Source organism: Apteryx mantelli, chromosome 5 (genome assembly GCF_036417845.1).
Source record: "Apteryx mantelli isolate bAptMan1 chromosome 5, bAptMan1.hap1, whole genome shotgun sequence".
Lineage (NCBI taxonomy): Eukaryota > Metazoa > Chordata > Aves > Apterygiformes > Apterygidae > Apteryx > Apteryx mantelli.
Window position 1 is genome coordinate 13,497,837 of NC_089982.1, and position 22,374 is coordinate 13,520,210.

At 36.6% G+C, this 22,374-nt stretch overlaps 1 protein-coding gene across 3 annotated transcripts in view; it reads left to right on the forward strand.

The window, feature by feature from the left end:
- The window catches only part of CCSER1 (coiled-coil serine rich protein 1), a 724,845-nt gene that overhangs the window by 452,560 nt on the left and 249,911 nt on the right, over positions 1-22,374 (forward strand). For 2 of the 3 annotated variants that reach the window (XM_067297075.1, XM_067297076.1), the window contains exon 9: positions 5,186-5,263. In XM_067297075.1, the coding sequence (XP_067153176.1) occupies positions 5,186-5,263 (78 nt within the window). Of the gene's footprint in view, positions 1-5,185; positions 5,264-13,362; positions 14,591-22,374 lie in introns of those variants that run through there. The other variant, XM_067297077.1, reaches the window with a different exon arrangement.

Consider the following 22,374-nt stretch of genomic DNA (forward strand, 5'->3'; position numbering starts at 1 on the left):
TCATTAAATTGCAGGGTTAGCTAGAATGCTTGGTTGGGGGTAAGGGTTTTTTTAAAAACAGATAATGATTCCTAAACTCTTCCCCCCCGCCCCCCGGTCAGCCAAAGGCTTTCAGCTTGATGGAGCAAGCTTTATGGATAGTGTAGTGAGAAGTCAGGTAACTTGTTACCTTGGGGCCTCAGTAAGGACAGGGTATCTGACAGATGTGAGAGGGATAGTTGGTCTCCTGTGACGAGTGTCAGCCACAAGCAGGCTGACTTTCAGTGGTGCTTTCTGGAGAGAGAAAGCATCGGAATGACTTTTGATAGTCCTGTCTTGAGCAGGAATTTAAATGTATGTTCTGGGGTTTGTTTTGGGTGGGTTTTGTTGGTATTTTTTTCCTCTTCCAGGGATGTTAAGAGGAGCAGAGTAATGAGTCTGAAAATAGGGTAGTACTTGGGATCTTGACAACACTCAAGGTCAGTCTGATATTTTATAAATCACACACATGTAGGGATATATATATCTGGGGAGAAGCAGTGGGTTGGTTTTGTTCATTTCTAACACAAGTTAGTCTTTACCACTGCTCTGATTGCATTAGTCTCTATCGTTTATTGTCTTCAGATGTAAATTTATTCTGGTTAACACTTTGGCACTCTATTGGGATGCAAAGAATATTGGCATTTCTTCTTTCTCTTCTGTTGCATTCTTTTGCCCTCCCTCATATTTTTTCCTATTTTATCTGTAATGCTTTTACATGCTTGTGATCAGCTGATGCCTATTATTTTTCCTGTACCCTTCAGTAATATATTGCAAACATAATAGTAATAAGTATATAACTAATGACACTTGTGCTGTAGGGAGTTAAAGATGTAAAGTACATGCAAACTTATTCCCTTGTAAAGGAATAGCTTCACTGATCGTGGCCTAATGCTTTTCACTAGGGCTGTTGAAGTACTTCAGACAGTAATCTCAGTAACATAAGCAACAGAGAACGCTGGAGCAAGGCATCATTCCACACAGTCACTTAAGTACTCTCCCCCTCCCATGAGGTTAAGACAGGGGTTGGGATGAATGTTGCTGGCAATGTTGCTATGAGTTAAGTGACTTAAAAATCACCGACAGCTCTTCTTGCCTTTTCACTAATTAGAGTGAACCCAGTGACTGAGAATTTTTCATGCTCTTATTCCTGTCACCATACAAGTGTATTCATAATGCTATTTGTTTTAGTAGGGATTAACAGCATGCAGAAGAGTAAGAAAAGATGTTAGCTGAGGATCTATTTTAAAAGTCACCTAGGAGTAGTTTGTTTGACTGATCTTAAAAATTTAAAATTCATCTCAAAAACAAATGATTTGGTCTCTTTTTAGGCTTTAGAGGAGGTCCTTTGAAAGACCACTAAGATGTTCAGGGGGCTGGAGCACATGACGTACAAGGAGGCTAAGGGAACTGGTTTGTTTGCCCTGAGGAGGAGGATTAGGAAGGAGCTAACTGCAGTCCCTTACTCCTGCTTACCATGTTATGGAAAAGATGGAGCCAGGCTTTTCTCAGATGCAGAAAAGGACAAAAAGCAGGAGGCCTGACTGCTTAACCATCTGTGATTCTATGAAGTACCTCAGTAGACAAATGAAGAGATCAAGGAAGCACCTATACTGTGTTTTAACTTTTTCAAAATGCTTGCATTTCAATATAGAATTATGAAAATGTGTTTTTGAAGCTTTTTGCTAGATAGGAGGGAGGATGGTAGGATTCAGTATATACAGTCAGTATGAAGACTAGGTCACTTATGGAAATGATCACTAATTATTCAACTAGGAAGCATCTGAAAGGAGGAGATACTGTAGTGCTCTAAGACGGCAGGAAAGTCTCAGGGAAGCTTCAGAGCTTGAACTGTTTTAAAATGTTACTCTATAATACTAAGCAACTGTCTTTGGGAGTAATGCTGGGACGGCAATTGAAGACCACAACAAAGAATATAGCCATGCAATTTATTTTTTTTGTTATTAATATTAAAACATGCCCCCTGGCTTGCAAAGACAATCTTTTATTTGGCTGATTTGCTATAACTGAGAAAAATGGCAAGGTTTTGGTTCCAAAAGCCCTTTTCCAGAACCTGGGCACCCAGAAGTTTGTTCATCCGTCCCAAGTTGGCTAAGCAAAAGGGATGAGCTTCCTTTACAGCCTGTCTCTCGCTCAGTTCCCTAGGCCGTTTCGCTTGCAGCAGTGCTGCCGGGTTGTAACCTTTCGAATGGTGAAGACCGGAGTAACTGTGGGGATCTTGGCCATATCAAGCAGTGATAGGTAACACACTTGCAAAAGCAAAATGAATGGGTATTTTGGACACCAAATCTTTTAAGTGATTACTCTTATTAAGAGATTTTGAAAAGAAAATATTTGGGCGGAGGGGAAGGTTGTTTCCTGTAAGCAATTTTTGTTCTTTGGAGAAGATTGCCTGCCTGCAGAGGGTGTTCGGCTGTGCCTGGGAGCTGGGTTTTGTTTGAAATCCTGTCCTGCATATGGATGGGAGCAGTAAATGCATGACCAAAAGAAGCCAGTGGTGTAGATACTTATTGAACATTGTCAAATATTTATGATATTTTTTTATACAATAAAATAAAGTGGCTGTTAATATTTTACACCTCTTTCTGTGTGGAAGAGGATTAATATGTATTTATTGTGTGAAGTTCTGCTACGGTTTTACAGAAATAGTTACACTGAAGTTTTGCATTTAATTTGCTTTGTGTAGTATATAATAATTTATAAATGTGAACTTTGCATTGCAATGTAAAAAGTTTTTCTTTCTTTCCAGCATTTTATCAGTTTAGTCTGTTAGAAAGTCTGTCTGCTGATACAGTCAATGCAGCATGAAATTATATTTAGAATACCAATTTGTTGCTCTAAGAAGAGCTTTTATATCAGAAAGAGCACCTTATAGTGTTTTGAGGGATCTAATACCTTTAATATTACCAAAACTATTTCATAAACTAAGGCATATCTTGTGGAATAAATATTTTGTTCTCGTAACAAGGAATCTCATCTCTGTAGAGATGAAGCAGTGTAAGTTAATGAAACACAGGATGAAGATGAAGTTGAATGACTGTTAAGTGCAAGTAGCCTCTTCCAGCGGGATGCTGTTTTGTAGACAGCCTAGAGCTTGACGTATTACTGCGTGCAAAAATATTAGCTCTATAATTTTAAACATTTTGCAGACTTTTGCTGCATCACTGGAAATAAGATGACATATGTTGTATTTTTATTATCTTTAATACTTTTGAAATGAATTAGGTGGCATTATGAAGCTGTTTCACATCAACAAAATTGAATGTATTCTTTTTGTAGAGTATAGGGGAGGTATTATTCATTGTCAGCATGAAAGTCTTTAACTTCCACTTCTGGTAATTAAATTAATGTGAAATCAGAACTCGGATCACTATGTTGAAAATTGATCTCTCTGCATAGACATAGTTAAATGAGCTACTGGCAGAAAAAGTATTTTTTGATTATTCCAACCTTCTTAACTTCCCAGACTAATAGGTTGTCTTACGGAAGGTTTTGATCTCTTTACGGTTGTTCTAACCCCCCCCCCCCCGCCCCCAGTTACTCAAAAATATGTATTTGTTGGTCCACACAAAGTATGCAGATGTTAAATTTGATCAGATACAAGTTAATATCTTTTTTGGTCCAAACATCATGTTATTTAAATGAATATTCAGTCTCTGTGAATGCCTGGGTTTGTAACTGGAAAACTTGTGCAGTTTTTTAGCAGTAAAAATTACTGTCCAAATATTTAAGAAAGTAAATACTGAACGAGTGACTGGTATGTAAACCAAATAAGTTAAAATGCTGTGGGCAATGTACTACTAAGTCCAACCTTGAAGAAGATGAAGCTTTTCTGTTGGAAATAAGGAAGTTACCTTTGCTTTGAATCAAGTTTTATCTAATTGGTTATGTCGGTGAGTTTGGGAGCAAGTTGTCCTATGTCGCTGAAGTGATCAGTCAGTGGTGGGTGTGCTTTTTTGTTTAAGAGCTGTGTTGTCAGACTGGACCATGTTGGTGTTTTCTTCCTGCTGTGTACATGCTTTGGGTGAAAATTTATTTTAAGAGTTGTGCGTTTCAGCCCTTGAAATGAATGACATTGATTTTAAAAATATATAGAACAAATATTTATAAAGGAAATCACAACCCAAACAGCTGAAAATAGTCAAGTTTCTGTATGTTTATTTCAATGAAAATTGAGATTCGTTCAATTTGAGATTCAGTTAACCTGAAATTCAATTAACAAAGATTCTGTTTTACTGTAATACATAGCTGTTGGTAACATGAAAGCATACTTTAATAGGTCTGTGGCATTTCAGTCTGAGACGAGTTGAATATTTCATATGGACATAGCTGAAAAACAGAAGTGTGAATTGGTAGACAGGAATGCTTAATTTAAGTGCAGTGAAGTTTTTTTTTAGTATTCTTTTCTGTTCCTGGAACCTTCTCTTCCTGCTTGCGTTTTCCCACCTTACCCTGTATTGTTATGGTGGTTCCATCATATTCTTTCCAGGGGGGAAAAAACCCATACATACATACATATGTATATACACGCGCACACATTTTTGTACATACACACACACAGGCTGAGGCTGGATATGAGGATCAGTATTTCTAATAAATGATAAGTTTTGACACTTTAAATGAAGCCTCCAAAAGCTTTCTGTGAAGCATGATGGTGTCAAAATGGCCAGATTTCTTTGCTTGAGTCTGTCCCAGAGATTACATGCAAGACTTCCAAAAAAATGCTGGAGTGGAGAGGGGCTGCAGGGGGGAGTAGAAATGGGTACTTAGCCAGGAAATGTTTGGGCTTTGCATAACGTGTTTACATTGAGCGAGAGCGATGTTGTCTACATGTTTTGATCTGCCGTAGAGTTTACACATTTCTTAACGTTTCTAAAAATGATGTCTTTGCTGTTAGAACAGTGTGAATATTTAGATTTGCTGCCGCTCCCTAGCGCGGTTTGTGCGTAGAGGCGTCTGTCTGCTCTGGAAGAAGGTTCCTGTGCACTGCAGTAGCATCCTCAGGGTGGCCCCGGTTCTCCCACGTAGTCATGCTTTCTGTGCTCACTCTTGATTTAAGAGAAGGATCAGCTGATATAAGGAAATAATAGCAGGGAAATGTGAGGAAAAATGTGACTCACCTATGATATGTTGCTTTGTTTTACAGGAAAAAGCCCAGTGTTTACAGAAGGCTCTCGCTTCCCAAGCAGATAAATCCACTCAGACAGAACTTGTAGGCCATGATGTAAGTAGCTGTGTTGGGCAGTGGTGTGTTTTTTGTTTTTTTTTTTTTTTAAATCACGTTTATGGGTTTCAGATGTCTGTCGGCCTATTTGCTTCTATGCCTGTTGTCTCCGTGCATTGATTTAAGAGGATTTATGTGGAACACCATTCATCGTTTGCTCTTAAATGATTCTCAGATGTCTTCTGCAACATGAGAAGATAATTACAGCTACTTGCCAGCATGCTAATGCTCTATTAATTTCATGTTTTACCAACGGCTCCAGTATACTGAGAATTAGCATAAATACATGTGGGGGATACATATAAGTGGATTCTAATTTTTTTTTAGTATCAGAAGTAATTTATTCAGTTAATAACAATACAATGAGGTTGTTGTTTATAATCACTACATATTGTCCGCATCATATTTGAATTCTGGAAAATAATGGAAGTACAAATTTGTCAAGTCATGTTAAAATTTTGTTTCTGGAGCAGCATCAGTCAGAATTTCTGCTAGAAAGTGAGTTGACAGTTTGCATCTTCATGCAAGAATGTACTTAAGGAAAAATCCCTAATATAGAAAATCTTTTTTTAATAAGAGTATTCCTTCTATGAAACACTGGTTGAATATATGTAGTGATTTGCTTGTGTACGTGATCCTTCTTGAATAATCTTTGATTAAGAATGCCCCATTGATGAATATTTAGCATGGTTCTTCTATTTTTTTGTCACTTGAGCAGAATCCAACAATACTTGTTACCAAAGACTGTTCTGCAAAATAAGGTTGTAGTTCTGCAGTGATGTATATCAATGTGCTGCTTCAAATTTGTAAAAAGAATGGTAAATCAATTGGTGCTAAACACAAGTTTTGAAACAAACCTTTCAACATGTTTTGTAGAACTAGGTGTTAAAGATCTGTCTTCTGAGTCTTCAGGTATCCTTCTAAAGACAAGAAAATAAAAGTTTCACATTCTTAATCAGAAAAGTTCTTGAAGTCAGTTATGCTTGATTTTCCTCTTAGCATGCCTGGCTTAAAAGAAAGACTAACTCTGTAGAGCTAAATACTTTGAACAAAAATATATTACTTTTATGTGTATTACTCTTAATACTTGGGGTTTTGTTCAAGTCCACACATTTAGTATTTTATCTTTTGAGTGTTTTTCATTTAGGGTAAATGTGCCAATATTTTACTCGGGGCATCTGTCTGCACTGATTCATTCTTGTTCATGGCTTGCACAGTATGAGCCTCTATGTTCTGCTGTGTCTTTGTGAAATGACAGCAGTGTCTTTTCGATGTGCTGAAAACGTGAGACGTGTTCGTTGATGGTGGAAAGCCCAGAATATTCAGTAATACTTTAAAACATTTTTGTATGTTGTTATGCTATACCTCTTTCTGCTGGGAAGAATTAGTTCTTGAAAGGTATTTTACTGAGCATCTTGGATGTTCCACCAAAAATGTGAATAAGCAATTTGTAGGAGTGTTTACTTTTTGGCTGTGAGGGGTTTTTTTGTTTACTTGTTTTTTAACTAATGTGATTTGTGTTTTGGTTTTTGCCCCCTGCCCCCTCCTCCCACACACACACACACATGTAATGTCTCATGCTGCAGTAATCCATGCTGGTAAATAATTTCTGCCCCCCCCCCCCCCGAGTCTTTGCCCCTTTTGAGTGGGGGGAGTTTTTTGTCAGTGAACTAGATGATTGCTGTTCCTGCAGTAAAATCAGAAAGAAGAACACCCTGCCTCCCCCGGTACAGTTTTCTGACTTGGGGCCAAATATATACATTTAAAAAAAAAAAGTAGAAGTCTCTTCAACAGTAGTGGCACAACACATTTTTCAAGGCCTTTACCTACCTACCTATTGTGTCAGGGTTGGAATCAGGGGTTTTCTTAAATAGGGTAGTGCGATACCTCAACAAAAGCAAATGAGGAATGTTTTTATATGGAACAGCATATCCACCTGTATTGATTTGTCTTGTACAGAATGCCTGTGAAAATCATATTACAGGGAATAGATTATGGAGAAAGTTGAACAGGACTCTACAGGAATAACACATGCTGCTTACTGTGATCTTCATAAGGGAGCTCAAGTCATGCTAGAATGAAGAAGAATGTGCAAATAAATAGTGTGTTAACATTTTTCATAATATTAAATGTTATGTACTTTTATTGATTAGACTTTGGAACTTGTCTTCAAAGAATGGATATTACACTTAATAATGGCTTCAATTGTGTTTGCACTGAAGACAAGTTGTATTTGTATTCTTTGCTTTTTTTATGAGGTTTTAAAGAGCAAATTATATCTCTGGTAAGTGGTGTCTGTAAATTAATGTATATAGAATTTGTTTAGGTGCATATTCATATAAATACAAGGATATTGTGCTAATATGAAATTAGATGAAATAGTCAAATGTAAAACAGGTCAGAGAATGCAAAATGTAATCCTCACCCCATTATTCTCACTTTTGGGGAATACTATACACTGAATAGTTAAGCTGTCTAGTTTAACAGGTAAGCAGAAAACTTAAATTCATTCCGTCATCACTACAGATTTGTTACTATAATTCCAGAAAGCAAAAAGGTCACCTGTTTTATTGCTATTTAATGGAACTTTAAAAGCTATCTATGATCAGGTAAGAACTTTATCAATAATGTGCATTATTTCACCTATGTTGTACAAACAGAACGTGCTTCAGAACAGAGTATTACTGAAATCCTTGAATTAGTGTTTCTGTGAAAAGTTTGTCTTATATTCTTTCCTATTTTTGTTTCAGTGTATAAGCTTAATAGTTCCATTAAAAATCCTGTAACTTTTTCAAAGTCCTTGCTGAGATTTTGGAGTAGTCTTGCTTTTGGTTTCAATGAGAGAGTGTTTTAATGAAAATTAACTGAAAAAGTGACTACCTATCTTTCCAGTGTATTATGATGCCTGATGAAGTTATTTCATTTTTCTTTTCTTTTGCTGTCTGCAACATATGTAATTGGCTTTGACCCTTCCTCCGATGCACTTACCTTGAATTAATGTCAATATTTTATGTTGCCAAATGTAATCCAGAATATGTAAATTTAAACACAAGAGAACAGAGGATGTATAATAGTCTGTGCTGCAGTTTTGTTTTCAGCAATGAATGTCCTCAGGCAGGAAGGAAGGGATGACAGAGTCTGAGATTGTGAGACAGGTTAGTCTCCAAAAGAAAGCAAATACTCTTATCTTATTTGACTTCTGGATTCCCTAGTGATTAAGAGATACTTTTCTTTAGCTTTGGAGTTGTGTCATTAGAAATAAATGGAAGTTCTTGCTTTGATTTAAACAAGAAATGAATCCTTTTGTCCATAAAGTGTACAGCAGTGAAAAAAGGCTAGAGGTTAGTCTGTCTTTGGGAAGGAATGAGGGAAGAATGAAGAAAGTTTCAATATTTCAAAGGGAAGAAACATTTATTTCCCTCTGTGGAGCTGCTCTGAAAAAGCATAGACAGTGTTGACTGAGTGTTGTAGGTAAGTATTTGAGAGGATACCAGAGTGGAGGTGACTATAGCATATTTTTGATTATACAGTCTGTCATGCATGTGACATGATACTGGACGTGACATAATTAGAGTTGGGTTCTGATCGTTAAACTGATCAGCAAAGTTTGGGATCGTGGAATCTTCTACAATACCTATAAATCTTTGGATAAGGTTTTTGACGTATTTCTTTGTTTTCTCCCACCCAGAACTCTGAGATTTTCTGATTGAAATTGCTTTACAGTACTATATAACCAAGCAAATGGAAGCAAGATTTGGTACAAATAGCTCACTTGTGAAGTGGAAATAATAAAAATATAGTGTTAATCATAAAGAATCATTTGAACTAGAAAGCTCAATCTTAGTCTCGTTTCTGTATTAAAACAATCTAATAAAATAGTTAATTACAGAATTTAAAACAAAAGTTTTAGATAAGTTTTGATAAGCAGGAGAAGGGTCTTCCATGGTCAGAAATACTGTTGTTGCCTCAAGTGATTAAGATGACCACTTGGCTACTTAACTAAATGGAAAGTAAAATATCAAGCCAGCTATAGTCTGTATAGGGACAAGACATTAGAAAATAATTCAGATTTTTCAGAAAGCTAACTGCTTTCTGCTGCAGACTCTCAAGGGATGTCCACCTTCTGATTGTCCTAAGTTTGTTCTGTTTTCCAGAATCTCTACCGAGAATCATTCAAAACATGCGGTCTTGCAGAAAGAACCATGTGCGTAACAGATTGATGGGCCAGACTGCTAAGTAATAAGCAATGAATGTGTCTTAAATAATCAATACCAATTTAACCTGCTGCTCTTTGTCTGCACAGACTATTTTATTGAGAGATCAAGTAGTAATTCTTCTGTCGGGTTACTAAAACACAATGGAAGATGAAAAGATGTAGTCATCTACCTTTGTGGCTGATTACAAGATTGTGTTAAGTGATGTACTAGAGTACAACTCCAGTAATGGCCACTAGCTAAATAAGTAGTCTTAAGTACCATGCAGGCATCACACAAACGCTCTGTAGCTTGTAACGCTGCAAGTAAGTTTTCATTAAAATGTTTCTTGAAAGCAGAGTCAAACAATCACGGTACAAATCTCAATTTCTGTTAACAAAAGATTTCGGACTCTGCACTCCTTTGTCAACAGACTACTGAGTGGGTTTGGGTGAAAGGCATTTGTACTTAATTTTTTTCTACCTGGAGCAGAATTTTTGAGGAGTTGGCATGATTTCCGCAATGTCTTTTCTGTATTTGCCTTAGGCTGATATTACGGATTGGGCATCTCAGAATTGCTATTCTGTTTGTTCTTTATCTCTCATGTTGAGAGTAAAATTGATATTAATGGGTTTCAGGCTGGTCTTCAGTTCATTCCCCATTAAATGAGAATACTTTCCTCTTCAGTGGATTTTGCTTTTTTTTGTCCTGTGCTTCTAGAGTCTCAGACAACAAAGTTGCTTATTATTACTTCCAATTTGCTTACTATTTGGTTTTCATGTCTACCAGCAAAAATCATCTTGGATTGATGATCTCTAGCATTATGTTTACAACAGTGCCAGGTAATGCACAAATATTGTAAGTGCGGACTAGCCTGTACTACCGTGCAATATTAAAATCAGTAGATTCCCATGCTGAAACATTTTCAGCGTATTTGTCTTGTAGCCTGCTCTACATTACACTGTGCAGCATGCCTCTATTTCCCTCTCAAAGCCTGGGCGCTGCTCTCTGCACGGCCTCCGTATTTTCCTAGGAGGGAGAGGAAGACCTGGAGGTGGATGACCAGGCAGACCTGCTCTCCTCCCCAACCAGTTAATGCTCCTTCTCCTTCCCAGCAGGCTGCCAGGGTGGCTTTATGGATGCTGGGAGGGATTGGGTTGGGCTGTGCCGCCTACTTTAGAGTAACAAAGTACTTGAACTTTACCAGCTCTATGTAAATGGATACCTATCCGCAGTATCATATAGTTGGTTGCAATGTGAAATGGGTTGCCAGCTGAAATTGAAAATACATTCTGCCTCTGCTGCCTTTTTGCCTAGGGAACTTGTGTGCGTCCACTATTGTATCTTACTACATTACTTTTCTCCTTTTATTTCTTATTTTCTCTCTCAGAGATTGTTTTCTAACTTGTACAATGGTATAATGCAAAATTATGCCTAATGCACCTCTCTAAATGTAAAATTCTTTAAACAGTAAGTACCTTTAAAAATCAAATCATCCATTTCAAATTTTTTCCTTGCTTGCACTGCTGTATACCTATTCATATCTTGATATCCAGGTTGTTTCTTGGTGTTCTTATTCCTTACAACTTTTTCTAGCAATCACTTTTTCTTCTTAATACCTAGTTTCTGTATTTTCATTATGAGATACCATTTAAAAACTTCCTGTGTTTATTCTGGATTGTTCTATTTGTGCAAGTTCTTTCAAACCTTCCATCCATTCATAGTAAAAGATTATGCTGAGACTTTTTTCTTTTACAATAGTGTCCTGCCAACTCTTGCCAAGCATATAGCCTAACCATCAAATCGATAGGCATTTGCTATTTGAATTCTGTTTAGGCATTAAGCTATTAACATTATATAAATTTTAGAAATAGTACTGCTTATTAGAGGGATAAATGGTTCAACTATTCAGTACTAAATCTGCCAGAGGATGCTTGCTCTGTGCTGAGAGCTTGGCGTCCGTGGTAAAATACGGGAAGATATGGAGGTTGGCGTATAAAACGAATGAACCCCAAAAGCAACTGGGTGCTGGGACAGAAGCTGGGGCTTGCAGTGTGGGAAACCCAGACTTCCACTAACCGGTTGAATTCTGGGGTTGAATTTCTCCAGGCATTATACATTTCATTTTGTCAGCTCTAGGAAGAAAGAACAGTCAACCTCACCTTCTGTAGTGGTGCTCGGTTAGTATCAATGATACTCTGTTTTGCTTTGTTGAATGTAAGTTAACTTCTGGTTGCTTGTATAAATAAAGGTATAGTTTAAATATTTGTAGCAATACATGGCTTGGTGGTATAATAGCTCAGCTTCCTGGTGGATTGGAAATTAATATTACACTGCTGTGTCTGTATCTTTTAAATTTTTATTTTCTTGTAATCCACTGTGTAATAAATGTGCAGTGTTTTTCTTGGTTTGTAAGTTTTCCCTCTTCCCACTTATTCTACATTTCTGTTGTATGTTCCTTCTACCTTCATAGCTCTTGCTATCTTGTTTTAAGGTGCAATAAAATATAAGGTGAGGTACTTGGTGACAGTCTGATCAATACTTCTCTAAAACTTTTGCTTATATTTCATGGGGCTGGGGAGAAGAGGAGGAAGAGGAAAAGAGTGTGTTTAGGTATTGCTACTTATTCGTCCTATAAATCCTTTTTCTGAAGATAGTGCTTTTTCCCCCTTTTCCACTTCATCACTGTCTTCTCCTTGTAGTTCTCCATGAGTTACAGGTAGCTTTTCACTTAAGCAGCTCTATCTGTTTAGTTATTTTTTTTATTTCCTTTTAATTTCCTTTAATCTGTAAGTGAGCCTGACTTAACAAAATGTTACTGCAGTATTGTATTTGGATATACAGTTTCTACCATAAAGCGCAGGATCTATATGAGGCTGTCCATAACGTCTCTAAGTACTGAATGAACAGTTGTCCCTAGAATTAAAAGCGTATTTTTACTATGTGAACTTTGACATTCAAACCTGTTACACTAAGGGTAGAAATAAGTAGGGTACAGGCATCAGGACCTTTCATTGTTTTTTATTTTGTTGAAATTGAACACACGTTCTAGTCCCACTGAATCATACCTTACTGACTCTTGTTTATGTATTATGCTGAATACTAGCTGTGTCATACTTACAAAGCTAGGGAATGGTTTGGGAAAACTCTAGCAGCATTGAAGACCTTTGAATTTTGTTCCTTTATAAATAATAGTTTGTCAGGGAAAAGTTGATTTCAACTTTTAATAGGTTATCACAAGTAAATGAGTTATGAGCTTAAGATATGTTCAGTAATACCTGAATGGAAATTCTCAAACATAGCAATGTTTCAAGGTAGGGTTTGAGCATGTTTTCTTAAAAACTGGAAAAACTTGGACTCAACTTGGAAAAAGATCAACTAGCAAACTTCAGAAATCAAGTGGGTAACCATAGCATTATAAAGTCATGTAGCTTAAAGCATATGTGTATTTGGGGTTTGCATGTTAGTATGTTTAAAATGAGGTGCTTTTTAATGAAGAATTAGCTACTTGGACATTTAAATCATTCTGTGGAAATATTTTCATGTTGTGTGCATGCTGCATGTAGATTCTCTCCATTAGCATAATCTCGCTCATGCTGATGACCTTCTTCCTGTACAGCCATGACATCTTGTTGTACATGCCTGTTTTCTAACTAGAAATGTGTAATGTTCAAGCTTCTGAAGAGCCATATTTCTGTTTTAATATGTATTGTCACTTAATTTCTTGTTATGTCGATTGCTGGTTTGAAAGCAGCTTTATTTTTACATGCTGCCTGCATGGAATGCTTATCGCAGAAATGAAATTTTTTTGTTTAACTTATTTTGTGTTACCATCAAGGCATGCATCTTTAAGATTTCATTTCATTTCTTTTTTCTTTTCTTTTCTTTTTTTTTTCTTTCTTCAAGGCCCTGTGGAATTCACCATGTTCTGAAGGCTTAGGTTACAAACCTATCAGCATCTCATTGGTTCCATCACTATTAAATTAAAAAACAGCATCTGGACATTCTGCACTTATGGATGTAATTAAATACTGCTGAATATGAAATGAGTCACAAGTTACCTTTACTGGTGAAATTCTGCTACTTCATAGACGTTGTATTATCAAAAGCGAAACATCAATTTTTTTGCAGTAGTATTTTCATTGTTAAATACATCTATTAGTAAATTATTAGTAAGCTACTATGAAGTTATCTGAAATAGAACTCAATTATTCTTGTCACTGAGTCCACTGAAATCATCCATTGCCAATTCACAACAAATAAGATCTTACTGCGGTGACCGTTATCCCCCGCAGATTGGAAAACATGTCTTCAAGGCCTCTAAATAGAAGGAAATGGTTTTGCAAACCTTTGATTTCTGTCTTCCAGTGATAATAGCTTTGAACTATTTGTGAATAGAGGGTCAACTCCTTTTAATACCATGCTGTATTAGGGAATATTTGTATTATGTTTATAAAGATCTGTAATTTTTATGCTAGAGTTTATGGTCAGAGTTTATCCAGCTTGATCTGATCCTGCAATATACACTGTGATTTCTGAATGCATTAGAATCATAGCTTTATTGTATTTTTATTTTTTCCATGAGTACTTCATTTTCTTAAGGGGCTTTGCTAAGATACCACTAATATGTGCGAGCAAACTAAAGGCCACGTTTGCTAGCTGTAACTCTGCTACTTGAGTGGATAGCTGCCTTTGTCAAAAAAGGGGGGGGGGGGGGGAGAAAAAAAAATCTTTCCCAGACTATGGCTTTATGAAGCAAGAAGTTGTAAATAAAACTAAGAGTTCACCACAAACCCTATCACCACTATTAGTTGTTTCAATGTTCTCTAACCCTGGATTGTTTTGATCCACCTGAGAAAGTATTCTCCACTGATCTTTACCAGGTAAGATATGGTGCTTGTACCAATAGTATGCTGAAACCTTTCGTGTTAACCTGTCTCTATGATCAGGAGGTGATACTTGAATCTTGTTACTGTGCTGTTTTGTACAGATCACGTTGTATGTAATGAAAACAGTTGTTCAAGTTGAGCTTGAATTTCAAACAGAGGACATAACACTTTCCCATTTAAAAATTAAGTATTATCAGTTCTCAGTTCAGGTCTGTATAAGGATAATAAAATCAACCAAATAAATATTTGTGCAACTCTTTGAAGGGAATGAACTTTTTTCACAGCTATTGTTGTATGATGTTGGCCGATTTCTGTCCCACTGACTATGGCTCTACTATGTACCAGTCATCTTGCTTTGTCCTCATTTGTCTTAGCCATCTTGAGCGTTCTCCGTGGCCCTTCCAGTCTGGCTTGCTGAAACTTCTTTGCATGTATAGTTGCAAAGATCTTAATATATTTATTTGAAGCATCCTGAAAAAACAAGTAACAAATACATAATGTAAAGAAAGAGCTGAAATGATCACGTGTATGTTACCCCTTCTGAACATCAGCTTCCTTTCTGAGCTTCATCTGTTGCCATTCTTCCTTTTCTTCCTCGGTACTCAAGGTTCCTTCCTGTAATAACTGGCGAGCATAGAAACACCAGCTTCTTGCTATCTGTCATGCTTTCCTTTTTCATCACCATCTTTATTATGCTAATATTTTCAGTCTGTGTAGGGTATTGTTACCTGGAAGAGGAGAAGCATCTTTCATTGTGGTGCTTTGGCACAGAGATCTGTATTTTGCTTAAAGAAGTAGATCTCGAGAATGGAGAGAGTTGTGAAACAACCATTTTGTAAGTCAGTAAAAGGAGAAAAGTAGAAGGAAAAAAAAATTATTTCAGAAATGAAAAGATTAACTACAGTCCTTTTTCCTGAATGAACAATCTTTTTATCTGTTCTTCCTATGTCTTTGTGAAAGAATACTCAAAATACTTAAGCAGCTAGTCTGTTTAAATACTAGTGTATTTCTAAAACTGCTGGTAGAGGTGTTACTTGTAGTAGTCATTTCAGTCACAACCTTTAGACTTGGGATAAGGAGCATTACAGATGGGATTCTAACTTTCCCAGGAGATTACCCAGTATTTCCGATACTTTGTTTCCTTGGTTTTTGTGATTTTTTTTTTTTTATTTACTTTTAGTTTTCCCTAATTTTATGTAACCATATGAACCTATAAGAAATTACTTAAGTTTGGGTTTTTTCTCATATAGCATTTCTGTAGTCTGGAAGAAAATCATGATTGACAAGTAATATTCAGACTCTAAGGAGATGCAATTAGACCCATTCATCTAAGGTAGATCAGTGAAAAGACTACTGATCTGTTTTTTCAGAATATCTGTTGAAGCTTAGAACACATGAAAGTCACTTGATCTATAAGATTGTTTTAAGTGGAGAACTTTTTTCAGAATCTGTCTTCATTTGGTACAGAGCTGATTTTTCTCTTTACACTCACTTTGCAATAACTGTCAATGTGGAAGTAGTATTCAGATTTTTCCAAAATTCATTTTTTTCTGTTTATCATGACCAAAAAATAGTTGGCAGGACAATATTCTAATATGAGAATGTAAAGCAATATAAAAATTCTTAATTGTAAAAATGAGTTCTGAATATATAGGAGTAGTGAGGAAAAGAGCTATTTTAAGAAGAGTTATAACAAGTTGCATATGAGAAGAATTATTGACAACAATCATCAATGGATAAACTGCAGTAATTTGTTGCATCCAGATTATAGAATACGTTGGTTGAATTCCCCCCATGTTGTTGCATACAAAATCTTCTCGTGTGCCAAAGGAATACACTTCATGTGCAAAGCGAAGAAGTTACTGTTAGTATAATTAAAGTCTTAGCAGTCTCGTCAAAGAATTATTATTTTGGGGGTTTGCAGTGATGCTAACGAACAGTCGAAATGCAATGTACGCAAGCCTTCCAGTACCTATCCCTTTCTTTGGAGTTATGCTCACTCTTGAGCAGCTTCTGTGGGTCTGAAGGTCAGTGGCTTCAGATCAAGGTGGGAGGTGGAGGTTATGGCAAGTCTGGCATCCGTCATCTGTCCTGGCAGGAGTCTGATGCTCAGGACGGTGACTTCTTTCCCCTCATTCTGGGATCCACCTTGGCTTTCATTTGCATGTTTGCTAACATGTTTGCTGTCTGCCTTGCTCTTTCTTCAGTAGCCTGGAAGTCTACATGACATTTTTGTTCTCTGTTAACCTTACAACGGATTTTACCCCAGCTCCCGGGGGTAAAGGATGACTGTAATTGACCATTGCTGAGCTGTTTAGAGCCCGGGGGCCTCTGGTGTCACCCAGCACCTCTGTTTCCACGGCCCCTGCTCCCACCCCATGCCTTTGCTCCTTTGCGCTGCATGTTGTTTGGAGGTCAGTTCAGTCTTTGCAGAATAAGTGCTTCTTATTGGTATCTACAAACACATAGCTAAGGGTAGGTGTTAAACCTCACGCTCGTACAAAGCTAACCAACAACTGATGTGGAGCAGGTAATAGTCACCTGGTCATTAAATAATTGCTCCAGGCAAGCCAAGCCAAGTCCAGACAAAAAAAGATCAAGGCCCGTGTTGTCACCTTACCCCCAAGCCTGTGGCCTGTTGCAAGCAATGGCAACACTGTATTTACTGTGATGGAATGGCAAAATAGTAGTGCCAAAACATGTTGTTTTCGTGCTGAACACTGACATAGAACAAGTGTGGGAGATTCAGGAGCTGCTTGTTTTTGAATGACGGTTTCATGTTTGTTATTTTAACTAAGACAAATTGTTCTTTTTCCTTTTTGATTCTTTGCAAGAGACACCAAATAACTGAAATCTGCTCTCTGCACTCTTCTCCAGGGATTTTAAGTAGATGAACAAGGTTTTCCAAATGTGTGAGTGTTCTGCTATTTTAATATAGCACAAGAAGGAACAAGTGGAAATAGAGTTACTGGATTTAAAATAATGCAGGTGCAAAAATGATACAGTTAGAACAAATATTCTGTGGTAGATGTTAGGAAGGAAGAAGATAATTTTAAGAGTGATAAGCTGTTAGACAGAGGTCTCAAAAACCTGGGTAGAATACAGAAGTAGGAAGATTGCATCCTGCTGGAAAGGAACTGGGATTTTTTTCATGTGTCAATTTTTAAAAAATAAAAATAAGCTGGAAAACTTTCATATAAATTTAGAAATAATCTGTGAGTTCATTTCTCACAGTATTGGAGAGAGACCCAGAATATTTATCTGCATCTAGACTTTACAAATTATTTGGAATCTTGAATTCAGTTCAGGTCCATCTCTATCCAAAATTTCCATAGCTTAGAGTACCATTTTAACAACTCTTTTTTTCACCCTCTAATGAGGAATGCTGTGAATGGTAGTGAGAAGTGGAGGTGTGACTTCTGGGATTGATGTCCATGGATTGTTACAATGTGTACAGTATTGGACAATTTTTAAGAGACTTCCATTTCAGGATGTATTGAAACCACTGTGTGGAACTACTAGGAAAGTCTGTTAGCATCTGTAAATTAGCACCCCGGTTCTCTCAGCCAAATTACCTAAATTTAACTTTTTTTTTTTTAGGTCTCCCATGGTTTCCCCTTTCTCCTTCCTTCCATTTCTGAAACTCTCAAACATGTACATATGATCTGTAACACCTACTTTATAAACAAGTATCTAACACAGGGGGGAAAAAAGTAAGTAAAACAAAAGAATCGATAAGTGATTCTCAAATAATGATGTGGTAGGATCTTGTGCCTGGAGTACAGGAGCTGTCTGATAAAGTCTGCCTGTGTCTGGGTTTCAGCATCTCATTATTGCTTTTTTTCACTTCTGAGCTCTGTCACCATGAGATCTTGGAGATAACATATTTTAACTAAATGTAACTGAATAAAATGTGCTCCTTTTATTGACTATATTTCATTTAGAGAATTATAGTAGATAATGATAGAACCTGGTGATATTGGGGCAGGTTAGTAACTTCTGACTAAGCTAATACAAGAAAAAAAAGGGGTGCATGAGATGCTGGATTATGGGTAATAATTAGCCATTATATTTAAATTAGTTAGTCTCTAGCCTTGTATATTGAAATTGAATATTCTTGGAAGATTCTGCAGAACCAGTGGAACTGGTGGTGTTTCTGGCCATATGTATAGTTCAGCAGGGCTAAAGGGGAGTTGCAGTGATGGTGGTTGTGATGGAAAGTCTTCTGATCAAAAACTTAATCTTCTGAAACAATTTCAATATGAGAAATATGCCAAATAGTGTAGAAATTAGCATCTAAATTATTTCACTGTACCTCAATGTGTTTGGGCCAATAAAGGATTCTTATAGCTTGCAATGTTTAGAAAGATCTCTAAAATAATTTGAAATTTAATCAATGAGGCATTTGGGGGCATAGGAACTGTGTGCATGGTGAAAGGGATAGGAATTTTGTTGTTTTTCTTAACTGGTTGGGAGATCTGTGGCTTAGCTACTAGAGATGAGTTTATCCAGTGTTAACCAGTATTTTTTTTTTAGGTGTATGTATGTGATTTAGTAGTTCAGACTGTAGTTTAAATTTGTCAGTATGTTTTAGAACTTTACGTAAAGTTTGAAACTGAAAGAGCTTAGGAAGATAAAGTTAGCATACAGTATATGACCTATATTATACCAGAAATAGGAACAGAAAATACCATTTCTATCCTTGGCCTGTTACTAGGACTTTCTCAATAAAAATGTGGTGAGTACTGCATCTAGGCTGTGTACCCTGCATTCATTTCAGTACAGTGCTGTTTTAGTATTCATTTATTCATTTTTAGTAATGGAAATTTCTGAGTCGACAGAATATTAACATTAATGATAAAACAGCAAGAAGTAGCATGGAGGGAAAGTTTTACAAATGAGATTTGGGAAACAGTAATACATTTCTTCTGTAGTTCAGAAAAAAGCAATAAATTGAAAAGAGAAATTACATGAATGCCAGCAATAAAATGAAAAAAGTTCTTTTTGGTTACTAGCAAGTGTACTGCAAAATACCCTGCAGAAGTAGGGGTGTGTGTTTGTGGGTGTGCACATATTAAATGATGTCAAAGTTGAAACAGTGCATGAGTTAGATGCTGTGTTATAACTTTATATTCCGTACCAGCTCCATTGCTTCAGGATATTTGTATTCATCTGAAAACATTCGGGGGAAAAACTTAGTGGCGCTGTTAATGTTAACAATCCTGATGAAATTGATAGCTTTGTATTTGATACTAAAATAGAAAGAGGTGATTTATATTGTGTAATGGTGCATACATGCTATCTAATATTTGGGGAAAAATGTGAAAGCCATCACTGGTGTATGTAATACTAAGTTTTCAAGCTAAGAACAGGAGCAATGCACAACTGCATGAGAGGAGTAGATGAGAATCATCCAGTGGCAGTAGGATCTCCATACCTTAAGTATATGAAACAACTTTTAATGCACACACCAGGGACTTGAACTTCCCAGTATACAAGCATTAAAAAGCGTGCATGTGCATATATATACATTTGTGTGTCTATGTATGTTTCTTATTCCAGTCTGTTAAGCGAATGGAGAAAAGACCAATGTAGGGACAAATCTGTTAGAGGAATCTTGTCAGGTGTGGATTAAGTCTGCAAAGAGAGCCCCTAAGAAACTGTAAATTTTCAAATATTACAAAAACAAAGAAGGACAAAGTGAATAAAGATCAGTTTCCTTGGTTAGAGTGGAGCTTTAGACAAGGACAAGTTCAACATGAAAATGGACCCTATCTGAAAGTCACCTTTTAAGATTCTGTGTACTTTACAAACATCTGGGTACCTTGAAAAAAACTCGGGTAGTTGCAGAACATGAGTAAAAATCCTGAGAGTGATGATGAACAGTTGATTTTGTCCCATGTTTGCTCTTTGCAATCTCAGCACTGCTATTTATGGTTCCTTATTCCTGCTGTTGCAAGGATTTTTTTGAAGGCTTATCAAACCCTGAAGCTAGAGGGCGCTTACTAGAGAACCAGTAGCTAACAGATTAGTTGCCTATGAGAGGCTGTTTCACGCATATACAGAGCAGAATCAATCCAGGAATTTCTCATTATCCTGGTAACTGGACAGAAGCAAGTGCATTGCTTATACAGGAAAAGATCCCTGAATTGCACTGCCAAATATAAGATGTGCTGAAACCACAGACAGCATTGTTTATGGGACTCTCTGAAGATGTGGAGAGCATATGAGTGAGCTTAGGGCAGGGCTATGAGATAGTCTTTTGCCTTTCCTGCTTTTCAATTGAGATCTGAAACTGAGGGGTTAATTATGCCTCTTCAGTGAGTATAAAGGTCTCTGAGCAGACTGGTGTGTGGCTATTGCTATGGCCAAAGGCTCTCTTGGTCAGTTGATAAAGAACTAATCGCAATAATTTGGGATCTGGAAAAGAATGATAACTTTCCATTTTTTGTTTTATATTTGTTCCAACAAGTAACAACTGAAGCACAGTTGGAGCAAACAAGAACTTCTTCCAACATAAAAAAAGAAGGAAGGAATAAAATTCAAAGAGTGATCCCAGAGTTGACCTGAATGGGGTGAATGTTAATAATCTTGTAATTGTTTCTCACTTCAGGAAAACAGAATGCTCTCCTAGAGTTACTGATCTGATAATGTAAATGTGAGGAATGAGAATTCTAAAATGGTTGATTAGATGTTTGAATTTGCTAACATATCTAAGCTCAGGAACTAATGAAACATAATTTTGGTACAAAGTGACCTTGGTGAGAGTACTGTTCCAAAATATCTAGATACACTGATTACTGCATGGGGGTTTTGGTGATTGCTATGAACTCATCTTTGGATTGAGAGAGACTCTCTTGGCAGAACTTCCAGTGTTGCCTCAGGTCAAGAGAAGTTTTGTTACTACAAGTGAGATAGCTGGACATTGTATCAGGTGTGTCAGATGAACAATTAACCTTCATAAACCTCAAAACAATTAACCTTCATGATTTACACAAGAACTGGAATTTTATTTGATAGCTGGTGGGATAAAAATTGATTGGTATATTGTATTAAATTCCATAAATACTGTGTTTTTGTTTTTTTTTTTCATAAACAGGTTTTTCTCTGCCTTTCTTTCAGACTTGAGTCTCTTGTTGCCATGTCTGCAAATTTCTCTTGCTGTTAGGAATATTTTGAACTCTGTTAGTGGTGGGGCTTTTGTTCTGGCTCATTATTTTCCCCTGCTGTTGCTCCTTTGCTCATTTCCTTTTATCTAGCTGTATTGTTTTTATTCTCTCTCCACATTACAGTCCCATTTGGCTCATTCTCTTCTTTCTTTCTTTTCTATAAAACATCATTTTTATCACCCATAAAACATGCTCCTAAAACTTTGACAATAACACAAACCAGAAAGTCACACTTCTTTTAACTTCTGGGGTTTTTTTTCCTTCCAATCGTTTTTCTTATTTTTAGGGGGGAAGGATGAGATAAAAAGCATTTAAGGCAAGCTACCCATACAGAATGATTGCCAGGGAGTAAAAAGTGGTAGTTTTCCTATATTTAAGAATGCTAGCTGCTGTGGTCAACATATGTAAAAATAAAATAATGCCATATTTGGTTCTGTGGATATTAAAGCAATTTTAAATATCTTGTTAGATGTCTATAAAATTGTATTGGTTTCATCCATCCTGTGTCAAGTAAGAAATTCCTGTAAAATTTGATTCCCCACCCTTTGGTTTTCTTGAACACACAATCTTGGATGCTCATTCCTTCTTCTTAAAATCCAGATTAAAAAATTTAAAAAGGAGATGATAAAAAGACAACAAAACCCATCACAAATGTGATCTCAGCAGGTGTTACACTTTAGATGTTTTCAGGTAACAGCTTCAAAACAAAGTAAACTTCTGTCTTCTGTGAAAGATCAACGACTCCATCTTACATCTGTCTGAAGTGAAAATGCCATCAGCCTAGTAGCAGGTAGGTCGTCTACTGTATCTCCAAATCTAATGGCTTGTTCTAAGTCTTTTCTCTCTGAAACTTGGTCCTT